We start from the raw sequence: 25999 nt of genomic DNA, 5'->3' as shown, positions 1-25999 counted from the left end.
TAGTTATATATAGTTATCTAGTTATATAGTTATATATAGTTATATATAGTTATATAGTTATATAGTTATAGTTATATAGTTATATATAGTTATCTAGTTATATAGTTATATAGTTATATATAGTTATCTAGTTATATAGTTATATATAGTTATCTAGTTATATAGTTATATAGTTATCTAGTTATATAGTTATATATAGTTATATAGTTATATAGTTATATATAGTTATCTAGTTATATAGTTATATATAGTTATCTAGTTATATAGTTATATATAGTTATCTAGTTATATAGTTATATATAGTTATCTAGTTATATAGTTATATATAGTTATCTAGTTATATAGTTATATATAGTTATCTAGTTATATAGTTATATAGTTATCTAGTTATATAGTTATATATAGTTATATAGTTATATATAGTTATCTAGTTATATAGTTATATATATAGTTATATATAGTTATCTAGTTATATAGTTATATATAGTTATCTAGTTATATAGTTATATATAGTTATATAGTTATATATAGTTATCTAGTTATATAGTTATATATAGTTATATAGTTATATATAGTTATCTAGTTATATAGTTAAATGTAGTTGTAGAATCTAAAAAGGTTATCAAATACAAATATGATAACTTGGAGTGAAACAAGTCTAACTAGAAAAACAAATGTGCAATGACTATAATACACCAGTACTGTATGAGGCCTTCCCAAATGGCACCCTATTCCTTCATAGTGCACTACTTCTGGCCCGATCCCTATTGGACCTGGTTAAAAGTAGTGCACTACACAGGAAATAGGGTGCCATTTTGGGAGAACTCCTATATACCCACGCACCTGACACACGCAGAGTGGAAGGAAAGAAAACAATATTTCCAGTAGGTCAGGTGTTCTTTTCATTTGCATAACCACCAGGAAGTTACAGTAAGTTAATCATTTAGACGTTGTACCGACCTTCCTTCACGGGTAGTTCTGGGGATTTACCTTCATGAGACATTTCGTGGACTCCTCGCGTGAATGGCATCTAATGTATTGTCTGTCTAAGTATAGTCTACTGTATTGTACAGTAAATGCGCGTTTGCAGATTTAGAGATCGTTTTTCTTTGTTTCAATGTGCGCTACATTTATGATTCCCAATGACAATTGTAAATGTGTTGTTGTTTTTGAGCTGTGGAAATGATTCGCGGAGGGAAAGCTACTTGCTTTTGACCTAACGAAAATGAAGTTACTTCTCACGGTGGGATTGTTGTTGGCGTTTGTCTCTACTTCATCAAGTCTACGGATTTTGGAATGGCCCACACTAAACTGTACTCAAGAGGTAAATGACGACTGACTTTTAAAAATGTATTCGGCAAAAGAGTCAAACTCTCCCAGTGCATTTGCATCAGTACATCCGGCGGTGATTGGGAGTCCCGTAGTGCGGCGCACAATGGTCCCAGAGTCGTCCGGGTTTGTCCGGGGTAGGACGTTATTGTAAATAAGAATTTGTTCTTAATTAACTGACTTGCTTAGTTAAATAAAAGTTACATTAAAAAATAAAATATGTAATTGCCGTATCTATAATCCGTCCATCAGGCTGACTTGAATTATGCCTCAGGCTACTCATTTACTTGATCATGATAAAATAAATGTCTTATCAAAATAGATGACTATTCATTCTATCATTCTTTGAAATTGTCATATTAACAAAATAAAAAATACCACTAATCTCAGCAAGTACATTTATTTGTAAATGATTCAAAACTATTAAAGGACAAATGCAGCTGTTTAAAAAATAATAATAATCTAATTTACAGCCTTGTGATGTCACTGGGCAGGCCTTGTGATGTCACTGGGCAGGCCTTGTGATGTCACTGGGCAGGCCTTGTGATGTCACTGGGCAGGCCTTGTGATGTCACTGGGCAGGCCTTGTGATGTCACTGGGCAGGCCTTGTGATGTCACTGGGCAGGCCTTGTGATGTTACTGGGCAGGCCTTGTGATGTCACTGGGCAGGCCTTGTGATGTTACTGGGCAGACCTTGTGATGTTACTGGGCAGACCTTGTGATGTCACTGGGCAGGCCTTGTGATGTTACTGGGCAGGCCTTATGATGTCACTTTACAGCCTTGTGATGTCACTTTACAGCATTGTGATGTCATTGGGGCAGGCCAACATTTCCAGTGGTCTTTTATGAACTAGTTTACCACCTGGCAGGCCAACACTCCATCCCGCTAAAACGGGCAGCCATTTCAGGAAGGCTTTTCAAACAGCTCTTTATACTAAACGGGCATTATCAACATTTTCACAATTTCACAATATTATTCCAACCTCATAGTGTGGAAATATATCTAAAACGGAGAGAAGTCAGGTTTGCGCCAGACTTAACAGAAATACACGATTAGTCCATCGTACATTCTAAGTTGTTGTTGTTTCTTGTTCTATGGTTTTCATTTGCTCATGTGCCTGTGTGCCTTCCTCTTTTTGTGCAGGGTTTGAGATGTGAAGCCAACATCAGTGAGTAGTATCTCTAAACGTACCGTAGACTGTTACTATTGGTCCACACAGTGTTTTACATTGTGTGGTTATTGTGTTCAGACCAGCTGGGATCACGGTTGCCTGGTTCCTTTATGATGTGATAGTCGATCACTTCCTTCATCAATAAGTGTAATAAAGATGGAAAACATTTCTGTTCAAAGTAGACATATTGGATTAAATGCCCTCCGCTCCCATCTCCTCCCCTCCCCCTTCCCATCTCCTCTTCTCTCCTCCCCTCCCCTCCCATCTCCTCCCCTCTCCCCCTCCCCTTCCATCTCCTCCCCTCCCCCCTCCCCCCTCCCATCTCCTCTTCTCTCCTTTCCTCCCCTCTCCCCCTCCCCTCTCCCCCTCCCCTTCCATCTCCTCCCCTCTCCTTCCCTCCCCTCCCCTCTCCCCCTCCCCTCCCATCTCCTCTTCTCTCCTTCCCTCCCCTCTCCCCCTCCCCTTCCATCTCCTCCCCTCTCCCCTCTCCCCCTCCCCTTCCATCTCCTCCCCTCTCCCCCTCCCCTCCCATCTCCTCTTCTCTCCTTTCCTCCCCTCTCCCCCCCTCCCCCTCCCCCCATCTCCCCTTCCATCTCCTCCCCTCTCCTTCCCTCCCTCCCCTCTCCCCCCCCCTTCCATCTCCCCCCTCTCCCCTCCCCCTCCCATCTCCTCTTCTCTCCTTCCCTCCCCTCCCCCCTCCCCTCCATCTCCTCCCCTCTCCCCCTCCCATCTCCTCTTCTCTCCTTCCCTCCCCCTCTCCCCCTCCCCTCTCCCCCCTCCCCTCCATCCCTCCCCTCCTCTTCCCTCCCTCCCCTCCCCTCTCCCCCTCCCCTCCCATCTCCCTCTCCCCTCCCCTCCCCTCCCATCTCCTCCCCTCTCCTTCCCTCCCCTCCCATCTCCCTTCCCCTTCCATCTCCTCCCCCCCCCCTTCCATCTCCTCCCCCTCTCCCCCTCCCCTCCCATCTCCTCTTCTCTCCTTCCCTCCCCTCTCCCCCTCCCATCTCCTCCCCTCTCCCCCTCCCCTCCCATCTCCTCTTCTCTCCTTCCCTCCCCTCTCCCCCTCCACTCCCATCTCCACCCCTCCCCTCCCATCTCCTCTTCTCTCCTCTCCTCCCATCTCCTCCCCTCTCCCCTCTCCCCTCCCATCTCCTCTTCTCTCCTCCCCTCCCATCTCCTCCCCTCTCCCCCTCCCCTTCCATCTCCTCCCCTCTCCCCCCTCCCATCTCCTCTTCTCTCCTTCCCTCCCCTCTCCCCCTCCCCTCCCATCTCCTCCCCTCTCCCCTTCCCCTCCCATCTCCTCCCCTCTCCCCCCCTCCCATCTCCTCTTCTCTCCTCCCCTCCCCTCCCATCTCCTCCCCTCTCCCCCTCCCCTTCCATCTCCCCCCTCCCATCTCCTCTTCTCTCCTTCCCTCCCCTCTCCCCCTCCCCTCCCATCTCCTCCCCCTCCCATCTCCTCTTCTCTCCTTCCCTCCCCTCTCCCCCTCCCCTTCCATCTCCTCCCCTCTCCCCCCCCTCCCATCTCCTCCCCTCTCCCCCTCCCATCTCCTCCCCTCTCCCCCTTCCATCTCCTCCCCTCTCCCCCTCCTCCTCCCCATCTCCTCTTCTCTCCTTCCCTCCCCTCTCCCCCTCCACTCCCATCTCCACCCCTCCTCCCCTCGTCTCTCCTCCCCTCCCCTCCCATCTCCTCCCCTCTCCCCCTCCCCTCCCCTCCATAGATAACTGCCTGGATCCTGGGTGGTTGAAGCCTTGGCACTACACTCCTAGCAGCCCAGTGAACCTAGAGGTGGAGCTGGACACTAGAAAAGATGAGGAGGGACACCTGGTGCCTGTTTTAGTGGCCCGATGGAAAGCTCAGGATGACGGTGGGTTGACTGGCCACTATCACAATGTGACATGACCTTGCCTCCCTATTAAAGCTCACTAAGCCATAGGGTGCTGTTTGTTACATGTGTAATAAGTGGAGTGGAGCACAAGAAGTATATTTGTGACTTTTATGTTTCTTCTTCACTTTCTTCACCTTCTTACTCTTCTTCACCTTCTTCTTCACCTTCTTCACTTTCTTCTCCTTCACCTTCTTCACCTTCTTCACCTTCTTCTCTTCACCTTCTTCTCCTTCACCTTCTTCTCCTTCACCTTCTTCTTCTTCACCACTTTCTTCACCTTCTTCACCTTCTTCACCTTCTTACTCTTCTTCACCTTCTTCTTCACCTTCTTCTTTACCTTCTTCTCCTTCTTCACCTTCGCCTTCTTCTTCACTTTCTTCTCCTTCACCTTCTTCTTCACCTTCTTCTTCACCTTCTTCTCCTTCACCTTCTTCACCTTCTTACTCTTCTTCACCTTCTTCTTCACCTTCTTCTTTACCTTCTCCTTCTTCACCTTCGCCTTCTTCTTCACTTTCTTCTCCTTCACCTTCTTCTTCTTATCCTTCACCTTCTTCTTCACCTTCTTCTTCTCCTCTTTCTTTACCTTCTTCACCTTCTTTCTCACCTTCTTCTTCTCCTTCACCTTCTTCTTCTTATCCTTCACCTTCTTCTCCTTCTCCTTCACCTTCTTCTCCTGCACCTTCTTCTTCACCTTCTTCTTCTTATCCTTCACCTTCTTCTCCTTCTCCTTCACCTTCTTCTCCTGCACCTTCTTCTTCACTTTCTTCACCTTCTTCTTTACCTTCTTCACCTTCTTCTTCACCTTCTTCTTCACCTACTCTCCTTCACCTTCTTCACCTTCTTCTTCTCCTTCTCCTTCTTCTTCACCTTCTTTAACTTCTTTACCTTCTTCTTCATCTTCTTCTCCTTCTTCTTCACCTTCTTCTTCTCCTTCTTCTTCACCTTCTTTTCCTTCTTCTTCTTCTTCACCTTCTTCTTCTTCTTCTTCACCTTCTTCACCTTCTTCACCTTCTTCTTCTTCTTTCTTCTTATCATTCACCTTCCTTCTTATCATTCACCTTCTTCACCTCCTTCTTTACCTTCACCTTCTTCTTCACCTTCTTCTTCACCTTCTCCTTCTTCTTCTTCTTCACCTTCTTCTTCTTCTCCTTCACCTTCTTCTTCTCCTTCTTCTTCTCCTTCACCTTCTTCTTCACCTTCTTCTTCTCCTTCACCTTCTTCTCCTTCACCTTCTTCTTCTCCTTCACCTTCTTCTCCTTCACCTTCTTCTTCTCCTTCACCTTCTTCGTCACCTTCTTCTTCTCCTCCTTCTTTAACTTCTTCTTCTTCTCCTTAACCTTCTTCTCCACCTACTTCTTCACCTTCTTCTCCTTCACCTTCTTCTTATCCTTCACCTTCTTCTTCTCCTTCACCTTCTTCTTCACCTTCTTCTTCTCCTCCTTCTTTACCTTCTTCTTCTTCTCCTTCACCTTCTTCTCCTTCACCTTCTTCTTCACCTTCTTCTCCTTCACCTTCTTCTTCTTCTCCTTCACCTTCTTCTCCTTCTTCTTCTTCTTCTTCTTCACCTTCTTCTTCACCTTCTTCTTCACCTTCTTCTTCTTCTTCACCTTCTTCTCCTTCACCTTCTTCTTCTCCTTCACCTTCTTCTTCTCCTTCACCTTCTTCTTCTCCTTCACCTTCTTCTTCTCCTTCACCTTCTTCTTCTTCTCCATCTTCTTCTTTACCTTCTTCACCTTCTTCTTCTCCTTCACCTTCTTCTTCTCCTTCACCTTCTTCTTCTCCTTCACCTTCTTCTTCACCTTCTTCATCTACTTCTCCTTCACCTTCTTCTCCACCTTCATCTTCGTCTCCACCTTCTTCTTCTCATCAGGAAGCATTAGTTCCCTGAAAGGAACAGAGCTTCATGTTTTGAAGGAAGCCACAAACCAGAATCTGTGTGTTCGGTACGAATTCTTCGACAAGATGTCCATGCGTAATCCAGCATATGAAAAGGTAGGACGGCATTACAAGTGATCAATTTAACGGTAAATATCCATTCTTACGTGACTCACCCTAGTAAACAGACTCTCTATTTTCTCTCAGTGGTCTTTCTCCCTGGATCGAGTGGTGGTTGAACCCGGCCTGTCATACGTTGTCTCAGTCTCCAACCTCCCCAAACCAAACCTGAAACACTCTGGTTACAACATCGATAAACATATCACTGTGCCCGGTGAGAACCGTACATTTTGGTGAGATTAGTAAAACACAGTTTAGAGACTTTGTACAGTAGTCTACTGTCTGTTCCTACTGCACATCAGATTGGCATCAACAGCTTTTCATTCAATACCTGAAACATACTTTTTTATAACGTTTAAGTTCAAAATTCAATTCATTCATGAACAGTGAGGTAATAGATGTTATTTAACCTTAGATTGTAAAGATCCCAAGATTCAGAGGAGCAGGGTGTGTTTGGAGAGCGGTGAGTGACCAATCACATTACTGTTATATTATATGAGTGACCAATCACGTTACTGTTATATTATATGAAGTGGTGAGTGACCAATCACATTACTGTTATATTATATGAGTGACCAATCACATTACTGTTATATTATATGAAGTGGTGAGTGGCCAATCACATTACTGTTATATTATATGAGTGACCAATCACATTACTGTTATATTATATGAGTGACCAATCACGTTACTGTTATATTATATGAAGTGGTGAGTGGCCAATCACATTACTGTTATATTATATGAAGTGGTGAGTGACCAATCACATTACTGTTATATTATATGAGTGACCAATCACGTTACTGTTATATTATATGAAGTGGTGATTGACCAATCACGTTACTGTTATGTTATATGAAGTGGTGAGTGACCAATCACATTACTGTTATATTATATGAAGTGGTGATTGACCAATCACATTACTGTTATATTATATGAAGTGGTGGGTGACCAATCACATTACTGTTATATTATGTGAAGTGGTGAGTGACCAATCACATTACTGTTATATTATGTGAAGTGGTGAGTGACCAATCACATTACTGTTATATTATGTGAAGTGGTGAGTGACCAATCACATTACTGTTATATTATGTGAAGTGGTGAGTGACCAATCACATTACTGTTATATTATGTGAAGTGGTGAGTGACCAATCACATTACTGTTATATTATGTGAAGTGGTGAGTGGTCAGTGGTTGTAATTAACATCTCGTTAAATAAATATCTCAAGTCATACAGGTATAATGTTCATAGTGTATTATGACCGGTTCTTGACTTGGACTGAAACAGGTTCCAGTACACTTTTTGGGTGCCAGTACTGTTTATACTTAGTTGCAGGAACTCCTCAATACTTTTATATAAATAAATCAAATAAATAGACAATAATAATCAAATCTAATATTCTATAAGAGGTGTACGAACACAAGTAGTAGAACATTCCAGTAGTAGAACATTCCAGTAGCAGAACATTCCAGTAGTAGAACATTCCAGTAGTAGAACATTCCAGTAGTAGAACATTCCAGTAGCAGAACATTCCAGTAGTAGAACATTCCAGTAGTAGAACATTCCAGTAGTAGAACGTTCCAGTAGTAGAACATTCCAGTAGTAGAACGTTCCAGTAGTAGAATGTTCCAGTAGTAGAATGTTCCAGTAGTAGAACGTTCCAGTAGTAGAACGTTCCAGTAGTAGAACATTCCAGTAGTAGAACGTTCCAGTAGTAGAACATTCCAGTAGTAGAACATTCCAGTAGTAGAACATTCCAGTAGTAGAACGTAGTAGAACGTTCCAGTAGTAGAATGTTCCAGTAGTAGAACGTTCCAGTAGTAGAACGTTCCAGTAGTAGAACATTCCAGTAGTAGAACGTTCCAGTAGTAGAACGTTCCAGTAGTAGAATGTTCCAGTAGTAGAATGTTCCAGTAGTAGAACGTTCCAGTAGTAGAACGTTCCAGTAGTAGAACGTTCCAGTAGTAGAACATTCCAGGATGCTGCTACTCAGTTCTGACATGGTTCCTTTGTTGCTGTGTGAAGGGAGTCTGTGGAGACCTAACACTACGCTGGAGCGGTCTACTGGACCACAAGGCAGAACCACGCTCACTGTTGGGTTCAGTACAGACCAGCACTCACACAACTACAGAGTCTCACTACTGTGCTCCAGCAACAGACAATGGCAGGACACAGACATGGTATGGTTATTAATGTTATGAAGGGCTTATGAATGCCTTATGAAGTCAATAGATATATGTCGGTTCCCTTTAACTAATTAGTCCTCCTGAGTGGTGCAGCGGTCTAAGGCACTACATCTCAGTGCTAGAGGCGTCACTACAGACCATGGTTCGATCCCGGGCTGTATCACAACTGGTCGTTGATCGGGAGTCCCATAGGGCGGCGCACAATTGGCCCAGCGTCGTCCGGTTTAGGGGAGGGTTTGTCCGGGGTAGGCCGTCATTGTAAAATAACAATTTGTTCTTAACTGACATACCTAGTTAAATAAAAAAACTAAATGTGTGTCCCAAATGACACCCTACTCCCTATCAAGTGAACTACTTATCGGCTTCTGGTCAAAAGTAGTGCACTATATAGGGAATAGGCTGCTCTATTCGTTTTTTGTTGTTGACATCCTTCTCATTGCGTAAAGAACTGCATCATCAGCAGAATTGTGTTTGTATCTCGCTACGTCAAATGACATCGCTTCAGGAGACGTGTTGTTTTCCCTTCCAGTGGTTTGACCTAGAACATTTAGGTTTTCAAAGCGAGACACTGCACATCCTGTGTCACACTTCATCGCTGTGGTTCTGCCCCACATTCTAATCTTCTTCACACGTACAGAGCATTCGGAAAGCATTCAGACTGCTGGACTTTTTTACACATTTTGTTACTTTACAGCCTTATTCTAAAATGGATTACATTGTTTTTTTTACTCATCAATTTACACACAATACCCCATAATGACATCACAATACGCCATAATGACATCACAATACCCCATAATGACATCACAATATCCCATAATGACATCACAATATGCCATAATGACATCACAATACCCCATATACTGACATCACAATACACCATAATGACATCACAATACGCCATAATGACATCACAAATCTCATAATGACATCACAATACGCCATAATGACATCACAATACCCCATAATGACATCACAATACCCCATAATGACATCACAATATCCCATAATGACATCACAATATGCCATAATGACATCACAATATCCCATAATGACATCACAATACCCCATAATGACATCACAATATCCCATAATGACATCACAATACGTCATAATGACATCACAATATCCCATAATGACATCACAATACGCCATAATGACATCACAATACCCCATAATGACATCACAATACCCCATAATGACATCACAATACCCCATAATGACATCACAATACGCCATAATGACATCACAATACCCCATAATGACATCACAATACACCATAATGACATCACAATACCCCATAATGACATCACAATACGCCATAATGACATCACAATATCCCATAATGACATCACAATACCCCATAATGACATCACAATATCCCATAATGACATCACAATACGCAATAATGACATCACAATATCCCATAATGACATCACAATACCCCATAATGACATCACAATATCCCATAATGGCATCACAATACGCCATAATGACATCACAATATCCCATAATGACATCACAATACGCCATAATGACATCACAATACCCCATAATGACATCACAATACCCCATAATGACATCACAATATCCCATAATGACATCACAATACGCCATAATGACATCACAATACCCCATAATGACATCACAATACACCATAATGACATCACAATACCCCATAATGACATCACAATACGCCATAATGACATCACAATATCCCATAATGACATCACAATACCCCATAATGACATCACAATATCCCATAATGACATCACAATACGCCATAATGACATCACAATATCCCATAATGACATCACAATATCCCATAATGACATCACAATACGCCATAATGACATCACAATACCCCATAATGACATCACAATACACCATAATGACATCACAATATCCCATAATGACATCACAATATCCCATAATGACATCACAATACCCCATAATGAAAAAGCAAAAACAGTTTTTTAGAAATTGTATTTAAAAAAAAAAAAAAGCCTGGAAATATCACATTTACATAAGTATTCAGTATTTTGTTGAAGCATCTTTGCTAGCGATGACAGCATCGATTCTTCTTGGGTTTGACGCTACAAGCTTGGCAATCCTGTATTTGGGGAGTTTCTACCATTCTTCTCTGCAGATCCTCTCAAGCTCTGTCAGGTTGGATGGGGAACGTCGCTGCACAGCTATTATCAGGTCTCTCCAGAGATGTTCGATCGGGTTCAAGTCTAAGCTCTGGTTGGTCCACTCAAGGACATTCAGAGACTTGTCCCAAAGCCACTCCTGTGTTGTCTTGGCTGTGTGCTTAGGGTCATTGTCCTGTTGGAAGGTGAACCTTCTCCCCAGTCTGAGATCCTGAGCGCTCTGGAGCAGGTTTTCCTCAAGGATCTCTCTGTACTTTGCTCTGTTCATCTTTCCCTCGATCCTGACTAGTCTCCCAGTCCCTGCCCCTGAAAAACATCCCCACAGCATGATGCTGCCACCACCATGCTTCACTGTAGGGATGGCGTCAGGTTTCATCAGACCGGAGAATCTTGTGGTCTGAGAGACCGTTAGACCAAGCTGGCTGTCATGTGCCTTTTAGTGAGGAGTGGCTTCCGTCTGGCCACTCTACCATAATGGCCTGATTGGTGGAATGCTGCAGAGATGGGTGTCCTTCTGGAAGGTTCTCCCATCTCTACAGAGGAACTCAGGAGCTCCTTCAGAGTGAACATCAGGATCTTGATCACCTCCCTGACCAAGGCCCTTCTCCCCCGATTGCTCAGTTTGGCTGGGCGACCAGCTCTAGGAAGAGTCTTGGTGGTTCCAAACTTCTTTAATTTAAGAATGATGGAGGCCACTGTCCTTGGGACCTCATGGCTTGGTTTTTGCTCTGACATGCACTGTCAACTGTGGGACCTTATATAGACAGGTGTGTGTCTTTCCAAATATATGTTCAATCAATTGAATTTACCACAAGTGGACTCCAATCAAGTTGTAGAAACATCTCAAGGATGATCAATGGAAACAGGATGCACCTGAACTCATTTTACAGTCTCATAGTAAAGGGTCTGAATCCTTATATAAATAAAGTATTTCTGTTTTTTATTTGTAATACATTTGCCAAAATTCCTAAAACCATCTTTTTGCTTTGTCATTATGGGTTATTGTGTGTAGATTGCTGAGATTTTATTTATTTATTTAATCCATTTTAGAATAAGGTTGTAACTATGGGGTGTTGTGATGTCATTATGGGGTGTTGTGATGTCATTATGGGGATATTGTGTCTAGACTGTGTGACAAATGATTCAATCCATTTTAGAACAAGGCTGTAACGTAACCAAAGGTGGAAACAGGGAAGGGGTCTGAATACTTTCCCAAGGCACTGTACCTGTAGTCTATGATGTAGAGATCAAGTAGAAAGATAAGGGAGTTCATATCTTATGTTTTCCCTTTAAGACCAACCAGACATGGCTGAATGTAGTGTTTGACCTGGAGAAGTGGCCCCAGACCTGTTGCTATTTTGATGTGGAGGTAAGTCCTCCTTTACAACTTTACAACCTACTTGTGTTTCCGTCAAATAGCAGCGTTCCGCAACGCTACACGTTTATGTTGTTGACCTGTTGTGTGTACCTGATAGTGGCCTAGTAAAAGCTTCGTTTTCCGTCCTACTAGATCCATCCGTTTTTTAGCCGATGCAACAACGACTGTGTACGAAGAAGGAAAACATTCAACATATGTGGTAGGTTCATCAACAAGTCTATGATATTACATGGTAAAAATAGGATAGATTTCCTGTTCTCCACTAACAACATACTGATGTGATTACAGAGACCTCTCCAACTGTGTTACTGGGAGATTCTCCACTAACAACATGCTGATGTGATTACAGAGACCTCTCCAACTGTGTTACTGGGAGATTCTTCACTAACAACATACTGATGTGATTACAGAGTCCTCTCCAACTGTGTTACTGGGAGATTCTCCACTAACAACATGCTGATGTGATTACAGAGACCTCTCCAACTGTGTTACTGGGAGATTCTTCACTAACAACATACTGATGTGATTTCAGAGACCTCTCCAACTGTGTTACTGGGAGATTCTTCACTAACAACATACTGATGTGATTACAGAGTCCTCTCCAACTGTGTTACTGGGAGATTCTCCACTAACAACATGCTGATGTGATTACAGAGACCTCTCCAACTGTGTTACTGGGAGATTCTTCACTAACAACATGCTGATGTGATTTCAGAGACCTCTCCAACTGTGTTACTGGGAGATTCTTCACTAACAACATGCTGATGTGATTACAGAGACCTCTCCAACTGTGTTACTGGGAGATTCTTCACTAACAACATACTGATGTGATTACAGAGACCTCTCCAACTGTGTTACTGGGAGATTCTTCACTAACAACATACTGATGTGATTACAGAGACCTCTCCAACTGTGTTACTGGGAGATTCTTCACTAACAACATACTGATGTGATTACAGAGACCTCTCCAACTGTGTTACTGGGAGATTCTCCACTAACAACATACTGATGTGATTACAGAGACCTCTCCAACTGTGTTACTGGGAGATTCTCCACTAACAACATACTGATGTGATTACAGAGACCTCTCCAACTGTGTTACTGGGAGATTCTTCACTAACAACATACTGATGTGATTTCACAGACCTCTCCAACTGTGTTACTGGGAGATTCTTCACTAACAACATACTGATGTGATTACAGAGACCTCTCCAACTGTGTTACTGGGAGATTCTTCACTAACAACATACTGATGTGATTTCAGAGACCTCTCCAACTGTGTTACTGGGAGATTCTTCACTAACAACATACTGATGTGATTACAGAGACCTCTCCAACTGTGTTACTGGGAGATTCTTCACTAACAACATACTGATGTGATTACAGAGACCTCTCCAACTGTGTTACTGGGAGATTCTCCACTAACAACATGCTGATGTGATTACAGAGTCCTCTCCAACTGTGTTACTGGGAGATTCTCCACTAACAACATACTGATGTGATTACAGAGACCTCTCCAACTGTGTTACTGGGAGATTCTTCACTAACAACATGCTGATGTGATTACAGAGACCTCTCCAACTGTGTTACTGGGAGATTCTCCACTAACAACATACTGATGTGATTACAGAGACCTCTCCAACTGTGTTACTGGGAGATTCTTCACTAACAACATGCTGATGTGATTACAGAGACCTCTCCAACTGTGTTACTGGGAGATTCTCCACTAACAACATACTGATGTGATTTCAGAGACCTCTCCAACTGTGTTACTGGGAGATTCTCCACTAACAACATACTGATGTGATTACAGAGACCTCTCCAACTGTGTTACTGGGAGATTCTCCACTAACAACATACTGATGTGATTACAGAGACCTCTCCAACTGTGTTACTGGGAGATTCTCCACTAACAACATACTGATGTGATTACAGAGACCTCTCCAACTGTGTTACTGGGAGATTCTTCACTAACAACATACTGATGTGATTTCACAGACCTCTCCAACTGTGTTACTGGGAGATTCTCCACTAACAACATACTGATGTGATTACAGAGACCTCTCCAACTGTGTTACTGGGAGATTCTTCACTAACAACATACTGATGTGATTACAGAGACCTCTCCAACTGTGTTACTGGGAGATTCTTCACGAACAACATACTGATGTGATTACAGAGACCTCTCCAACTGTGTTACTGGGAGATTCTCCACTAACAACATACTGATGTGATTTCAGAGACCTCTCCAACTGTGTTACTGGGAGATTCTCCACTAACAACATGCTGATGTGATTACAGAGACCTCTCCAACTGTGTTACTGGGAGATTCTCCACTAACAACATGCTGATGTGATTTCAGAGACCTCTCCAACTGTGTTACTGGGAGATTCTTCACTAACAACATGCTGATGTGATTACAGAGACCTCTCCAACTGTGTTACTGGGAGATTCTCCACTAACAACATGCTGATGTGATTTCAGAGTCCTCTCCAACTGTGTTACTGGGAGATTCTTCACTAACAACATACTGATGTGATTTCACAGACCTCTCCAACTGTGTTACTGGGAGATTCTTCACTAACAACATACTGATGTGATTTCAGAGACCTCTCCAACTGTGTTACTGGGAGATTCTTCACTAACAACATACTGATGTGATTTCAGAGACCTCTCCAACTGTGTTACTGGGAGATTCTTCACTAACAACATGCTGATGTGATTACAGAGACCTCTCCAACTGTGTTACTGGGAGATTCTTCACTAACAACATACTGATGTGATTTCAGAGACCTCTCCAACTGTGTTACTGGGAGATTCTTCACTAACAACATACTGATGTGATTTCAGAGACCTCTCCAACTGTGTTACTGGGAGATTCTCCACTAACAACATGCTGATGAGATTACAGAGTCCTCTCCAACTGTGTTACTGGGAGATTCTCCACTAACAACATGCTGATGTGATTTCAGAGACCTCTCCAACTGTGTTACTGGGAGATTCTTCATCTCCTAAAGTCTACACAGCCATAGCAGCCGCGGTGGTGCTGCTGGTCGGTGGAATGGTCTGTTGTCTCGTCTGTCAACTACGGACACGGAGAAAGAAAGGTGAGTTGAGGAGAGATGCCATTATCGCTCACTTAATATCGCCCACTTATTATCTCTCACTTAATATCTCTCACTTATTATCGCTCACTTATTATCGCTCACCTATTATCTCTCACAAATTATCTCTCACTTATTATCGCTCACTTATTATCTCTCACTAATTATCTCTCACTTATCATCTCTCACTTATTATCGCTCACTTATTATCTCTCACAAACAAGTTATTTTGACAAGTCTCTATTTAGGAGAGGAGGAGCATCCATCTGACTTCCTGTTTCATAGTTTCATCATTCTAGTTGATACTTTTATAGTTATCTTCTTGTTCTCTTTTTTCATTTTCTCATTATTCTCTTTATCGCTCTTTCTCCTCTTCTCCCTCCCTTCTCTCTCTCTCTCCCTTCCCTCTCTCTCTCTCCCTACCTCCATCTCTCTCTTAACCCTCCCCTCCTTCCCTATGTCTTTCTCTGTCTCTCCGTCTCTCCCTCCCTACCCCTCTCTCTCCCTCCCTACTTCTATCTCTCTCTTTGCCTCCCCTCCTTCCCTCTCTGTCTCTCCCTCCCTTCCCTCTCTCGCTCCCTCCCTACCTCCATCTCTCTCTCTTTCCCTCCCCTCCTTCCCTCTCTGTCTCTCCGTCTCTCCCTCCCTTCCCTCTCTCCGTCTCTCCCTCCCTACCTCCATCTCTCTCTCTTTCCCTCCCCTCCTTCCCTCTCTATCTCTCCGTCTCTCCCTCCCTTCCCTCTCTCTCCCTCCCTATCTCTATCTCTCTCTTTCCCTCCCCTCCCCTCCTACCCTCTCTGTCTTTCTCTGTCTCTCCATCTCTCCCTCCCTTCCCTCTCTCTCTCCCTCCATCTCTCTCTCTTTCCCTCCCCTCCTTCCCTCTCTGTCTCTCCTTCAGTCCCACCAGGCCCCTATCCCCCAGCTGTAGAGCCAGAGGTCCAGACTCCTCATCTCCCCAGGGTTCCTCCCAAGGTGTTGGTGATCTACTCTCAGGACCATCCTCTCTACAGGAAGATAGTCCTGAAGCTCTGTGCCTTCCTCCAGGCCAAGTGTGGAACTGAGGTTGTGTTGGACCTTCTAGACACAACCTGGCTGGGCACTGTGGGGAGACTACCCTGGCTGGAGTGGCAGAGACAACAGGTGGGTAGACACCAGGAGTGCTGATCTAGGATCAGGATCACCTTGTTCATGTAATATCCACCAATATAATCTAAAAGGCTAAACTGCTCCTAGATCAGTTGTCCAGGCCCAGTAGAGAAGAGGACTAGATGGTTAGGAAGTAAAAGTGTTGTTGGTTTCAGACCCTGTACCGTTGTTCCCTTTAGCAAGGAAAGAAATCTGTTTCCACAGATGGATAGATTGATGAATCTGTCTCTCCTCTCCCCTCCCCTCTCTTCTCTTCTTTTATTTTCTACTCTTCTCTCCTCCTATTTTCTCCTCTCCTCTTCTTTTGCCTTCTCCTCTCTTCTCTCCCCCTCTTTTCTTCTTCTCCTTTCTTCTCTTCTCCTCTTTTTTCTTTTCTTGTCTTCTCCCCCTCTCTTCTCTCCTCTCCTCTTATTCTCTCCTCTCCTCTTATTCTCTCCTCTCCCTCTCTCCTCTCCTCTCTCTCTCTCTCTCTCTCTCTCCCTCTCTCTCTCTCTCTCTTCCTTCTCCTCTCCTCTCTTGTCCTCTCCTCCCCTCTCTCTTGTCCTCTCCTCCCCCTCTCTCCTCTCCTCTTCTCTCCTCTCCCTCTCTCCTCTTCTCTTCCCTCCTCTCCTCTCTTGTCCTCTCCTCCCCCTCTCTCCTCTTCTCTTCTCTCCTCCCCCTCTCTTCTCTCCTCTCCTTTCCCTCTCTCCGCTTCTCTCCTACAGGTCAACAAATCATCAGACAAGATCCTGGTCCTCTGTTCTCGTGGCGTCCAGGCCAAGTGGAGGGCGATGTGTGGCCAGAGTCGTGTGACGTTAAGAGAGGACCTCCGGTCGCCCATCGACGACATGCTGACGCCGGCCCTCAACCTCTTCCTGCCCGACATGCAGCAGGCCGCCGCGCTGGGGAAGTACATGGTGGCCTACTTTGACGAGGTCGGCAGCGAGCGAGACGTGCCGTCTGTCTTCGACATCGCTGTGAAGTACAAGCTGATGAAGCACTTTGAGGAGCTCTGCTTCAGGATCCTGGACCAGGAGAAGTACGCACCGGGACAGGTCAGTTTGTTGATGGGATCTCCCTATGCTTCCTGCCTGGTCTGTTGTTCTGTACCCTAGTGTATGGGACAGGTACGGCCAGTCTGGTCCCAGCTTTATAAAGGTAATAGTTGGGGATGCACGATATATCGGTGAAAACATCGGAATCGGACGATATTAGCTAAAAAAATGACGACATCTGTATCGGCCCGATGTCTAGTTTAACGTCGATGTTAATAACAACCAGATGTCATAGCTGACGCGCAAACCACATAACGTAGGTACATGACGTAATGACGCCACGTAAAATGTTACGCTACACCTGCAACACAGCATCCCTAACCTCGCCCACAATGTCTGCTGTGTGGATCGAGCAGTCAACAAGTCCAGCAGCCATTTGAAAGAGTTTGGGTCTTTGCGTGTCAAAAAAAAAAAGACACCAGTCAAATAACACTATAGGACACGTTAAATAACACAGTTCTAATGTTGTGTGTTCTGAATTTGCACGTTCAAGCCAAGCGCCATCACGACTATCAGTAGCACTGTCAAAGCTGTACAGAAAAGTCTGCAAACATACAGCAGATACAAGCAAACACCGGCCACGAACGATGTGTTTACAATACCGCGTTGGTAATAAAGCATCATTTGTTTGACCGCAACTTCTGGGGTCACTAGCTTTAGCTTAGTACCTAGCTAGCTTTAGATTGGTACCTAGCTAGCTTTAGATTGGTACCTAGCTAGCTTTAGATTGGTACCTAGCTAGCTTTAGATTGGTACCTAGCTAGCTTTAGCTTGGTACCTAGCTAGCTTTTCATTATTCTTAGCTTTAGGTGCCCTAGCTAGCTTTAGATTGGTACCTAGCTAGCTTTAGCTAAGTACCTAGCTAGCTTTAGCTTGGTACCTAGCTAGCTTTAGCTTGGTACCTAGCTAGCTTTATCTAGCTAGCACCAATACAACCAGCCTGAAAATAATGACCAGTAGAAACTGCAGTCATTTTCATTATTCTAAGCAATGATTTAGGGATCCTTGTGAGTAAGTATTACCTAGGTTGCCACTTGTTGTTCGACTATTGAAATTGAACTTCAGTTAATGAAAATAAATAGCTAGCCAGCTACTTAACGCTGTTGCCCAAAGCTAACGTTATAAGCAGCCAGCTAGCTTCATCTGGCTAGTGAGGCTCGACCGGACCGGGTTATGTGTTGTGAAGCTAGCCACAATAAGGATTAGGCACAATAGTGGACTTTGCGGTTTGCCTTCAAAATAAAAGTATCTTTTGAAAGTGAGGCAGAAGGTTACAATTGGTGGAGTCATGGCATATTTAGACTAGATAATGTTAAACAGGGCTGGAATGTGAAGCAATGAAATGGGGTATCAGTGACATCCTGCCCAAAAATGTTCTATGGGATTGAGGTCAGGGCTTTGTGATGGCCACTCCAATACCTTGACTTTGTTGTCCTTAAGCCATTTTGCCACGACTTGGAAGTTTGCTTGGGGTCATTGTCCATCTGGAAGACCCATTTGCGACCAAGCTTTAACTTCCTGACTGATGTCTTGAGATATTGTTTTAATATATCCACATCATTTTTCCCCCTCATGATGCCATCTATTTTGTGAAGTGCACCAGTCCCTCCTGCAGCAAAGCACCCCCACAACATGATGCTGCCACCCCTGTGCTTCACGGTTGGGATGGTGTTCTTCGGCTCGCAAGCCTCCCCCTTTTCCTCCAAACATAACGATGGTCATTAGGAACAAACAGTTCTATTTTTGTTTCATCAGACCAGAGGACATTTCTCCAAAAAAGTACGATCTTTGTCCCCATGTACAGTTGCAAAACCGTAGTCTGGCTTTTTTATGGCGGTTTTGGAGCAGTGGCTTCTTCCTTGCTGAGCGGCCTTTCAGGTTATGTCGATATAGGACTGGTTTGACTGTGGATATAGATACTTTTGTACCTGTTTCCTCCAGGATCTTCACAAGGTCCTTTGCTGTTGTTCTGGGATTGATTTGCACCTTTCGCACCAAAATACGTTCATCTCTAGGAGACACTTAAAAAAAAATATTTCACCTTTATTTAACCAGGTAGGCTAGTTGAGAACACCTTTATTTAATCAGGTAGGCTAGTTGAGAACACCTTTATTTAACCAGGTAGGCTAGTTGAGAACACCTTTATTTAACCAGGTAGGCTAGTTGAGAACACCTTTATTTAACCAGGTAGGCTAGTTGAGAACACCTTTATTTAACCAGGTAGGCTAGTTGAGAACACCTTTATTTAACCAGGTAGGCTAGTTGAGAACACCTTTATTTAACCAGGTAGGCTAGTTGAGAACACCTTTATTTAACCAGGTAGGCTAGTTGAGAACACCTTTATTTAACCAGGTAGGCTAGTTGAGAACACCTTTATTTAACCAGGTAGGCTAGTAGAGAACACCTTTATTTAACCAGGTAGGCTAGTTGAGATCACCTTTATTTAACCAGGTAGGCTAGTTGAGAACACCTTTATTTAACCAGGTAGGCTAGTTGAGAACACCTTTATTTAACCAGGTAGGCTAGTTGAGAACACCTTTATTTAACCAGGTAGGCTAGTTGAGAACACCTTTATTTAACCAGGTAGGCTAGTTGAGAACACCTTTATTTAACCAGGTAGGCTAGTTGAGAACACCTTTATTTAACCAGGTAGGCCAGTTGAGAACACCTTTATTTAACCAGGTAGGCTAGTTGAGAACACCTTTATTTAACCAGGTAGGCCAGTTGAGAACACCCTTATTTAACCAGGTAGGCTAGTTGAGAACACCTTTATTTAACCAGGTAGGCTAGTTGAGAACACCTTTATTTAACCAGGTAGGCTAGTTGAGAACACCTTTATTTAACCAGGTAGGCTAGTTGAGAACACCTTTATTTAACCAGGTAGGCTAGTTGAGAACACCTTTATTTAACCAGGTAGGCTAGTTGAGAACACCTTTATTTAACCAGGTAGGCTAGTTGAGAACAAGTTCTCATTTACAACTGCGACCTGGCCAAGATAAAGCATAGCAGTGTGAGCAGACAACACAGAGTTACACATGGAATAAACAATTAACAAGTCAATAACACAGTAGAAAAAAAGAGAGTCTATATACATTGTGTGCAAAATTCATGAGGAGGTAGGTGAATAATTACAATTTTGCAGATTAACACTGGAGTGATAAATGATCAGATGGTCATGTACAGGTAGAGATATTGGTGTGCAAAAGAGCAGAAAAGTAAATAAATAAAAACAGTATGGGGATGAGGTAGGTAAAAATGGGTGGGCTATTTACCGATAGACTATGTACAGCTGCAGCGATCGGTTAGCTGCTCAGATAGCTGATGTTTGAAGTTGGTGAGGGAGATAAAAGTCTCCAACTTCAGCGATTTTTGCAATTCGTTCCAGTCACAGGCAGCAGAGAACTGGAACGAAAGGCGGCCAAATGAGGTGTTGGCTTTAGGGATGTTCAGTGAGATACACCTGCTGGAGCGCGTGCTACTGATAGGTGTTGCCATCGTGACCAGTGAACTGAGATAAGGCGGAGCTTTACCTAGCATGGACTTGTAGATGACCTGGAGTTAGTGGGTCTGGCGACGAATATGTAGCGAGGGCCAGCCGACTAGAGCATACAAGTCGCAGTGGTGGGTGGTATAAGGTGCTTTAGTGACAAAACGGATGGCACTGTGATAAACTGCATCCAGTTTGCTGAGTAGAGTGTTGGAAGCAATTTTGTAGATGACATCGCCGAAATCGAGGATCGGTAGGATAGTCAGTTTTACTAGTTTGGCGGCGTGAGTGAGTGACACGTCTCCTTCCGGAGCGGTATGACGGCTGCGTGGTCCCATGGTGTTTATACATGCGTACTATTGTTTGTACAGATGAATGTGGTACATTCAGGCGTTTGGAAATTGCTCCCAATGATGAACCAGACTTGTGGAGGTCTAAAAAAACAATTCTGAGGTCTTGGCTGATTTCTTTAGATTTTCACATGATGTCAAGCAAAGAGGCACTGAGTTTGAAGGTAGGCCTTGAAATACATCCACAGGTACACCTCCAATTGACTCAAATGATGTCAATTAGCCTATCAGAAGCTTCTACAGCCATGACATCATTTTCTGGAATTATCCAAGCTGTTTAAAGGCACAGTCAACTTAATGTATGTAAACTTCTGACCCACTGGAATTGTGATACAGTGAATGATAAGTGAAATAATCTGTCTGTGAACAATTGTTGGAAAAATGACTTGTGTCATGCACAAAGTAGATGTCCTAAACGACCTGCCAAAACTATAGTTTGTGAACAAGAAATTTGTGGAGTGGTTGAAAAACAAGTTTTAATGACTCCAATCTAAGTGTATGTAAACTTCTGACTTCAACTGTAGCTATATATGTAGCTAGCTAACGATAGCTACTGAAACATATGTCGTTTTGCATCCATGATGAGCTAGCTAGCTTTTTGACCAGCACTGAAGGTACGCGAGACAACTTTACCAGCATCATAGCAAACTGTATCGATGAATCGTTGTGACATATGAAATACGAGCGATCGTGTAATACGTAAAAAAAATAATGAATGCGTTAAATTAAAGTGACGCGCGTCATATTCAGATCCTGATTGGTCAAATAGTGTATATTTATCGTGTATCTTTTTTGACACGCAAAGACCCATAGAAATCCTGGTTGAGAATGAAACGACGGAACAAGTGAACAGCGAAACAGCACAGTAAGTGAAAGAAACAGGTTGTGATGATGTTTTACTGGTAATGGGGACATATGGAAATGACAACAAAACAACGTTTTGGTCAGTGTGGTGTGTGTGTGTGTGTGTGTGTGTGTGTGTGTGTGTGTGTGTGTGTGTGTGTGTGTGTGTGTGTGTGTGTGTGTGTGTGTGTGTGTGTGTGTGTGTGTGTGTGTGTGTGTGTGTGTGTGTGTGTGTGTGTGTGTGTGTGTGTGTGTGTGTGTGTGTGTGTGTGTGTGTGTGGTGTGTGTGTGTGTGTGTGTGTGTGTGTGTGTGTGTGTGTGTGTGTGTGTGTGTGTCAGTGTGGTGTGTGTGTGGTGTGTGTGTGTGTGTGTGTGTGTGTGTGTGTGTGTGTGTGTGTGTGTGTGTGTGTGGTGTGTGTGTGTGTGTGTGTGTGTGTGTGTGTGTGTGTGTGTGTGTGTGTGTGTGTGTGTGTGTGTGTGTGTGTGTGTGTGTGTGTGTGTGTGTGTGTGTGTGTGTGTGTGTGTGTGTGTGGTGTGTGTGTGTGTGGTGTGTGTGTGTGTGTGTGTGTGTGTGTGTGTGTGTGTGTGGTGTGTGTGTGTGTGTCAGTGTGGTGTGTGTGTGTGTGTGTGTGTGTGTGTGTGTGTGTGTGTGTGTGTGTGTGTGTGTGTGTGTGTGTGTGTGTGTGTGTGTGTGTGTGTGTGTGTGTGTGTGTGTGTGTGTGTGTGTGTGTGTGTGTGTGTGTGTGGTGTGTGTGTGTGTGTGTGTGTGTGTGTGTGTGTGTGTGTGTGGTGTGTGTGTGTGTGTGTGTGTGTGTGTGTGTGTGTGTGTGTGTGTGTGTGTGTGTGTGTGTGTGTGTGTGTGTGTGTGTGTGTGTGTGTGTGTGTGTGTGTGTGTGTGTGTGTGTGTGTGTGTGTGTGTGTGTGTGTGTGTGTGTGCTGGGGACAATAAAAGGGCCACTTTAAAAATGTGCTGAGGAATATTTTTGTCTGTAATAAAGCCCTTTTGTAGGGGAAAAACACATTCTGATTAACTGGGCCTGGCTCCTTAGTGGATGGGCCTGCCTGCCAAGTGGGTGGGCCTGGCTCCTTAGTGGGTGGGCCTGGCTGCCAAGTGGGTGGGCCTGGCTCCTTAGTGGGTGGGCCTGGCTGCCAAGTGGGTGGGCCTGGCTCCTTAGTGGGTGGGCCTGGCCCCTTAGTGGATGGACCTGACTGCCAAGTGGGTGGGCCTGGCTCCTTAGTGGGTGGGCCTGGCTCCTTAGTGGGTGGGCCTGGCTGCCAAGTAGGTGGGCCTGGCTACTTAGTGGATGGGCCTGGCTGCCTAGTGGGTGGGCCTGGCTCCTGATTAACTGGGCCTGGCTGCCAAGTGTGTGGGCCTATGCCACCCACCCACGGCTGTGCCCCTGCCCAGTCATGTGAAATCCACAGATTATGGCCCAATAAATGTATTTCCATTGACTGATTTCCTGATATGAACTGTAACTCAGTAAAATCTTCAAAGTTGTTGCGTTTATATATTTTTTTTTTGTTCAGTATATTTTGAACGTGTCAAATAAAATGAATGATTTAATTCAAATCAGGTCAGCCACATCGAGGGGATCGGACTGGAAGAGTACTTCAAATGTCCACCGGGGAGGGATCTGCGAGACGCCATCGAAGCCTTCCAGGCGTTCCAGTTAGAGAACCCAGACTGGTTTGAACAGGAGTGTGTTGACATCAACGCAGAGGAGGAAGTGTTCGCAGTAACAGAGTATGACGCTCTACTGGAAAAGCCGGTCGCGCCTGTTCTAGAGTTTGTTCCAGAATACAGGAATGGGCCACCTGTTCTAGAGTTTGTTCCAGAGTTCAGGAATGGGCCACCTGTTCTAGAGTTTGTTCCAGAATACAGGAAGGGGCCACCTGTTCTAGAGTTTGTTCCAGAATACAGGAAGGGGCCACCTGTTCTAGAGTTTGTTCCAGAATACAGGAAGGAGCCTCCTGTTCTGGAGTTTGTTCCAGAATACAGGAAGGGGCCTCCTGTTCTAGAGTGTGTTCCAGAAAACAGGAAGGAGCCTTCTGTTCTGGAGTGTGTTCCAGAAAACAGGAAGGGGCCTCCTGTTCTAGAGTGTGTTCCAGAAAACAGGAAGGGGCCTCCTGTTCTAGAGTGTGTTCCAGAATACAGGAAGGGGCCTCCAATCTCCAACTATGATGTAGAGATCAATGAAAACAACCAGGGAGTCCAGGTCTCGACTCCTGAAGTGAAACTGGAAGGTAAGGTTATCAGAGGGGAGTGGAATGATAGCACAAACAGACTGGTGCCCAGGCTAAAGGGGTTTGGTACAACAGAAGAAATGTCTGTCTGATAGGTATTAATAAAGTCTTCTCCTTCCAGGTCACGGGACGTGTGTGCTGGAGCTTCTTCCAAGGGTCAACTCCGACAGCCACCAGGTGTACCCATCATACCCAGTCGTTGAGGCCCCACCCGGGGTACTTATCTCTGATCTGCACCCCAATGCCCTGGAGAGTCAACCCTGTGGGTTGTCAGATCTTCTCCCTAGTGAGCCACCCTTGGCCAGAGAGAACTGTCTCCACCTACAGGAGAGGTGGGGAACAGCAGACCATTGCCCTCTAGAGAACGAGGAAGAGGAGGAGGCATACAGTCCTTCTTGTCAACCCTCTGTTGACACCCTGGAACAACTTATGTCTCTCCAGCTGTCACTCTGTGGTCTCAGTGCTATCCCAGAAATCACCTCTGTGTCCACAGAGAACGGCTACCTATCACTTCCTGTCAAGATGGGCCAATCACGACTGTCCTTCAGCTCCATCCAGGTTACCCCACCTGTACCGATGGATCGTCACATTCAGTACCTCCCTCCCCTGCCAGAGATAACCCACTCCCAGCCGGTAGAGATGGAGGAGGGTGGGGAGGTGATGAAGCCTGCTGCCCAGGAGAAGAGACCCGTCAGTGGGTCAGACCTGGGCTATATCTCCAGGAGCTCCTTCCAACAGGACTCTTCTGTCCACTACCCTGTAGGAGAGGACAGCGACAATCCACTGGTGGCACTGGCCAGGCTACAACAGGCTCTCTACCTAAACAATTAAATACTCTGGCTTCTGCAATAAAATGCGGAGAGAACGTTCTAGAAAACAGGTGTTAATCGTATACTCTGGATCATAAACACTTTAGTTGTTCAGCATCGTCTTTTCATATTGTTATAACACTATTGTCAATAAAAGTTTTCCTGATTTCCTGTTTGAAGTGATGAACAAACCTCGAGTCAATGAATCAGCCAATGGGTTTGTACAGCATAATCCATATATTTAGTTCTGACATCACTTCCTTATATCTGGTTGTACACAACATTCTACACGTAGAATTTTCTTTCTGGTAACAATAACCTGTATCTGTTTTCCTGTACACTATTTTGGGAATCAAGATTTTTTTTTGTCCCAAATAGCACACCTATTCCCTACATAAGTGCACTACTTTTGACCAGAGCCCTGTGGGCACAAGCCTCAAATAGAAAGTCCCATTTAATGGGTTCGACAAAACATAGAAAACGTTCATGCTGAAAACAGAAGTGTAGTATCTGTTAAATATAAATACCATTGTAAACAAATCAACATGGAGTCAGTTAGAGTTAGTCTCGGTCTCTTTTAACACGTTTTCTAGATCCAAGAAAGAAAGCCCTTGGTGGTTCAGTGCTTCTTCTATTGGCCTATAACTGGACATAAAATATATATTTTTGTTGTTGTCAGTACATACATTGTTACAACCTGTCTTTTATCTAGCCTGGGTACCTGTCTGATTGTGTTGTTATGACAACTCATGACAATGAGAAATGGAGTTGGTGAGAGCACAAACAGATCCTGGGGGCCCAGGCTATCTTGTATCATCTCTAAACAGATCCAGGAAGCCAGGCTATCTTGTATCATCTCTAAACAGATCCAGGGGCC

General features: G+C 44.1%; 1 protein-coding gene across 1 annotated transcript; it reads left to right on the top strand.

The window, feature by feature from the left end:
* The first annotated feature begins 901 nt into the window (after nucleotides 1–901).
* On the top strand, nucleotides 902–25301 carry il17ra1a (interleukin 17 receptor A1a). Its single transcript, XM_042314377.1, has 14 exons — nucleotides 902–1324; nucleotides 2475–2499; nucleotides 4218–4364; nucleotides 6256–6377; nucleotides 6468–6594; nucleotides 6796–6843; nucleotides 8411–8565; nucleotides 12019–12093; nucleotides 12235–12301; nucleotides 15075–15209; nucleotides 16105–16346; nucleotides 17057–17386; nucleotides 23644–24313; nucleotides 24435–25301. Exons 1-14 carry the CDS (start codon nucleotides 1226–1228, stop codon nucleotides 25142–25144), a joined length of 2952 nt encoding a protein of 983 aa, XP_042170311.1. The 5' UTR covers nucleotides 902–1225; the 3' UTR covers nucleotides 25145–25301.
* Nucleotides 25302–25999: the final 698 nt, after the last annotated feature.

Source organism: Oncorhynchus tshawytscha, unplaced genomic scaffold (assembly GCF_018296145.1).
Source record: "Oncorhynchus tshawytscha isolate Ot180627B unplaced genomic scaffold, Otsh_v2.0 Un_contig_12409_pilon_pilon, whole genome shotgun sequence".
NCBI lineage: Eukaryota > Metazoa > Chordata > Actinopteri > Salmoniformes > Salmonidae > Oncorhynchus > Oncorhynchus tshawytscha.
The sequence above is the reverse complement of the archived record's forward strand: the minus strand, read 5'-3'. Positions and strand labels throughout refer to the sequence as shown.